Source organism: Micropterus dolomieu, unplaced genomic scaffold (assembly GCF_021292245.1).
Source record: "Micropterus dolomieu isolate WLL.071019.BEF.003 ecotype Adirondacks unplaced genomic scaffold, ASM2129224v1 contig_14127, whole genome shotgun sequence".
NCBI lineage: Eukaryota > Metazoa > Chordata > Actinopteri > Centrarchiformes > Centrarchidae > Micropterus > Micropterus dolomieu.
Window position 1 is genome coordinate 20,059 of NW_025743113.1, and position 5,031 is coordinate 25,089.

A 5,031-nucleotide genomic window follows, 5' to 3' on the forward strand; every position below is an offset into this window, starting at 1 on the left:
CAGTAAAAGTCCCAGCTTGTTATTGATCCATGCAAAAGAAATCTGTTCTGATTCTTCATCTGCTTTACTTTATTCTTTCGCCAAATCTTCTGTAACTATGGAATAGACCATCTGCTTCATGTTTACACTGGCATGCGCATGCCAAGTGTACATGAACGGCCATCAGATGTGCATTTTCAGTCATTTTAATGTATGCAAAGATCAACACTAAAACGCAGCTAAAACACTGGTGTGGACAGAGATCGTATTTGTTGTTGAATTCTAAAACGGAGTAGTGTGGATGGGCCCTTAGACAAAGACCACTGGGAACGGGCTTTCTCTGATGTATACTAAGCTGACGTACAGTAGAAGGAGGGAAGCTTTTGTTTAAAAATCTATATAAACTAGAGAAGACACACTTATGGCATACCCACATACAGACACTTGAGGGATGGAGATCTCAGCTCTCTTTATTGGCCTGATCCTGTCTCTGGGTTTGTGTGAGCTGAACTCATTTCTTGCCTTGAATGGTTCTGGAGATGGTCTGAAGCAAAAAGCTGGGCTAATAAATGACAGGACTGGTGCTGGAGTTACAACTGAGGCCACATCTGTGAATTGTAAACTCCAGGGTACCGTTCGTCTGCCTGCATTCTCAATGGATGGTGACTACGTTATTGCGGGTGTTTTCTCTATACACAACTACATGCATACAGCGAAGCATAACTTCACCACCATGCCTGAGCCATTAAAGTGCACAGGGAGGTTAGTAAGAGGAAGAAGTGGGGCATAAGAGGATGTTGGACTGTGTAGGGAAAGAAAAGTTTTGCTTTGTAAAATGTGCTTACAATTGTGTTGTAGAGCTTTTGTGCCGTATTTAGAGCTAAAATATATATTTCTTTACATTAAGTGTCAAATAAGTATTTAGCCAAATTAATTGCAGGTGATGTTCACAAAATTAGCAGTATGACTATATGACATTTTTTTTAAAAACTGAAAATATAGGTGTGTTTAACAACTGACCTATACCTTTTAATAGAATAAAAATAAATTATGACCTTATATGTAGTTGACTGGGCTGATATATAATCATGTGTTTTGAATTTTGGTGGTCGGGCAATTCTTTGATGTATATACCACATTTGGTTCACAGATGCAGTGCAACTTGTCCATAAATATAAATTGTTCTTATCATATGTAATTTTGAACTGTGAGTGTCTGTATGTGTGCAGCATTGACTCCCGTGAACTGCGCTTCTCGCGAACAATGGTCTTCGCCATCGAGGAGATTAACAACAACACAGAGCTGCTGCCAGGCATCAGGCTCGGTTATCAGATCCACGACTCGTGCGGCTCAGTGCCCGTGGCGTTGCATGCGGCATTCCAGCTTTCAAATGGCCTTGACCCTGTGTTTTACACCGGCAACAATTGCTTGCAATCCGGTATGGTGATGGCTGTCGTTGGTGAGTCTGGGTCTACGCCATCGATCAGCATGTCGCGTGTCATCGGTTCCTTTAACATTCCTCAAGTAAATATTTTGAATTTCTGACAAATTATGTGTTTAATATCGGACAGTGCTTAATTTTTGTTCTTCCCACAAATAATTACTGTGTTTTCCTTTAGGTGAGCCACTTTGCCACTTGTGCATGCCTGTCCGATAAGCGACAGTACCCGAGTTTCTTCAGAACAATCCCTAGTGACCAGTTCCAGGCTGAAGCGCTGGCCAAGCTTGTAAAACACTTTGGCTGGACTTGGATAGGTGCTGTCCGCTCAGATTCAGACTATGGCAATAATGGTATGGCGTCTTTCCTGGACGCAGCACAGAAGGAGGGGATCTGTGTGGAATACTCTGAATCTTTCTATCGGACCCACCCACGTAGCAGGATCCAGAGAGTGGCTGACGTTATCCGCAGGTTTCTACATCACTACAGGCACTTGTGCTTTTGTTCCCTTTGCTGACACGGACCTCCAGCATGCAAAACCACAAATATAAGATAAAAGAGTGTTTTTATTTGGGTGGCAAGTTGGAAATGTATCTTTTTTTCATCAGTTTTATTTATGTGATATGTATTAATGATATTGTTATAAAGATAAAATACCTTACATTCAACACCCAAAAACTAAATCTATCTCATGTTTGTGTTAACTATCTTGATATGTATTTAAAAACAGTAATTGTATGTGTAGTATATTACACACACTAGTATAATACACTGTATTGCCTCTCCAGGTCCACAGCTATAGTTGTTGTGGCATTTGTAGCTTCTGGAGACATAAGAATCCTGTTGGAGGAGCTGTCGCGGGAGCCTTCTCCACCTCGCCAGTGGATAGGCAGTGAGTCCTGGGTAACAAACCCAGACATGCTGAGGTTCAGCTTCTGTGCTGGAGCCATTGGATTTGCCATTCAGAAATCTGTCATCCCAGGTCTGAGAGACTTCTTGCTGGATCTCTCTCCCATCAAAGTGGCTGCCTCTCCAGCACTTACTGAGTTCTGGGAGGATGCATTCAACTGCAGGCTGGAAAAAAGTGAGAAACTCAGTTGGGTTTTCATATATGTGATACTCACTGTTTGGTCCCCTTTGGTTGTGTTGCTTTTTTTATTGGAGGCTCCTTTGTTAAAAAGTCCACAGCTGCATTAAGACAAAACACCAGGCTTCTAATGATAGATGAACAAAGGCTCATATAAGACATAGAGTGCATCTCTGTGAATAATTTCACTTGATAATCCTTAATAATCCTTCAGGTCAAGTTTAGGCACTCCGCTGTCATGAAAATGTTGCATGAACTTGACTTCAGTGGTTTTAACAATGCCAACACTGAAGGCTGAACACAAGCACACATTATTTAGACAGTCTCCAGGCCACCAAGCACATCAATGATAAAAAAAATAGTACATTCTAGCATGTACTGGTAGCAGTATAAATGTAGGTCTAATAAGGCTATTATATTGACAGCTATAGATTTATTTATTTTAAACACATTAAAACAGATCAAATGAGTTAAAGGAAAAGTTGGGGACACAAGTTGCGTTTCATAAATGTGTGTAATAGTCCGATGACCGATTTGTGTTAACATTAATTGGTATACATAAATAATAAATCAATAAAGATAATAAACACGTAAGAAGAAGAAGAATGTAGATATATAAGGCACATTTGGCAGTTGAAAACATTTATAAATGTGAGTAATTGTCTGGTATAAACAATAAATTAATAAAAATAAAAAATGTTTAAGAAACAGAATAATGTAAAATCATTGTCAAGGTTAACAAGCACCTGCCTCTGTCTCTGTATGTTTTTAGGTGAAGCCCTAGGCAAGAGTGTGTGTGATGGAACTGAAGACATACAGACACTCCAGAGCCAGTACACTGACACATCTCAGCTCCGAATCACAAACATGGTGTACAAGGCTGTTTATGCAATAGCACATGCCATTCACAATGCAGCGTGTCAGGACACAAATTCTACGACTCAGTGTAACAAATTTATCAGGATAGAGCCCAAACAGGTTAGGTGAAATTACCTATTACCTTTTTTTTGCTATAATGTCAAATAAAATTTTTATTTAGTTTTACATTATTTTTATTTATTTCCCCCACTGTCTTATTTTAATTAATCCTGACAGGTTCTTATACAGCTGAGGAAGGTAAATTTTTCCCGAAATGGTTATGATGTGTCATTTGATGCCAGTGGGGATCCTGTGGCAAGATATGAGCTGGTTAACTGGCAAAAAAATGAGAGTGGCAGAATTGAGTTTGTGACAGTAGGACACTACGATGCATCATTGCCAGTGGGCCAGGAGTTCCGTATCAACAGGAACCTCACCTGGGTGGAGGGCCGAACACAAGTAAGGACCCCAAAAGGAATAATTTAACTTTACATTTGGACAAATTTGGTGATCTTAAATGTGTATCAAAAGAGTTTCTGGCCACTATAATTGTTCCTCCTGTCCATACTGGCTGTCTTAATACATATACATATGTAACTGTACAATGACAACTGAGACTGTTGAAGTTTTTGTATGCATTTGTATGCAAAACGATTACCGTGAAGTTTTTACCCCAGCGTTTACACTGAAATGGCTTTGGAAAGGGTTCCCTTCCTGGACAATATGAACAAGAGCAATAGTTAAAGTGAGTAATAACACTTTGAATACACAGATTGACATGTGAGTATTGTTTTAAGACAGATTTAAAAAAAAATGTGAACCTGTGTTCTACTTCTAAGGGCTGCGTAGCACACCTGAATATGTGTGAGTTTGTTTGTATCTATGTGCCAGGTCCCTGTGTCAGTGTGCACTGACAGCTGTCCTCCAGGAACTCGAAAAGTGCTGCAGAAAGGAAAACCCATCTGCTGTAATGATTGTATACCGTGTCCTGAAGGAGAGATTAGTAATGCTACAGGTAATTTTTTTCCTTATGTATATATACAACATCAAATTTAAAACTGCTAAAAAGCCTTTTTGATTTGTTTTCTCAGATTCCCCTGATTGCTTCTCTTGTTCCAAGGACTTTTGGCCTAATGCAGAACGAGACACCTGTCTTTCCAAGCCTGTAGAGTTTCTGTCTTTCGACGAGGTCCTAGGAATGATACTGGCTGTGTTCTCAGTTGGTGGTGCCTGCCTTGCCATTGTAACAGCGGCCGTCTTTTTTCGTAACAGGACATCCCCGATTGTCAGGGCCAACAACTCTGAGCTGAGCTTCCTGCTGCTCTTCTCCCTGACTCTATGTTTCTTATGTTCATTAACTTTCATTGGAGCACCCTCTGAGTGGTCCTGCATGCTGCGCCACACAGCGTTTGGGATCACCTTCGTCCTCTGTATCTCTTGTGTTCTTGGAAAAACTATAGTAGTGTTAATGGCCTTCAAAGCTACACTCCCAGGTAGTAGCGTCATGAAATGGTTTGGTCCTCTACAGCAAAGAATGACTGTAGTGTCATTCACGTTCATTCAAGTTTTAATATGTACTATTTGGTTGGTTGTTAGTCCTCCTTTTCCAATGAAAAATCTAACATTATACAAGGAGAGAATCATCCTGGAGTGTGCATTAGGCTCAGCT

The 5,031-nt window shown here is 40.2% G+C and overlaps 1 protein-coding gene across 1 annotated transcript; it reads left to right on the top strand.

Moving 5' to 3' along the window:
- Positions 1 to 619: 619 nt before the first annotated feature.
- On the top strand, positions 620 to 5,025 carry LOC123966731 (extracellular calcium-sensing receptor-like; the record flags this gene model as incomplete). Its single annotated transcript, XM_046042858.1, has 8 exons — positions 620 to 741; positions 1,209 to 1,503; positions 1,599 to 1,888; positions 2,206 to 2,501; positions 3,277 to 3,482; positions 3,600 to 3,821; positions 4,254 to 4,377; positions 4,454 to 5,025. Coding segments are annotated over exons 1-8 (2,112 nt in total), but the record flags the coding sequence as incomplete, so codon positions are not given.
- Between the last annotated feature and the right edge of the window lie 6 nt (positions 5,026 to 5,031).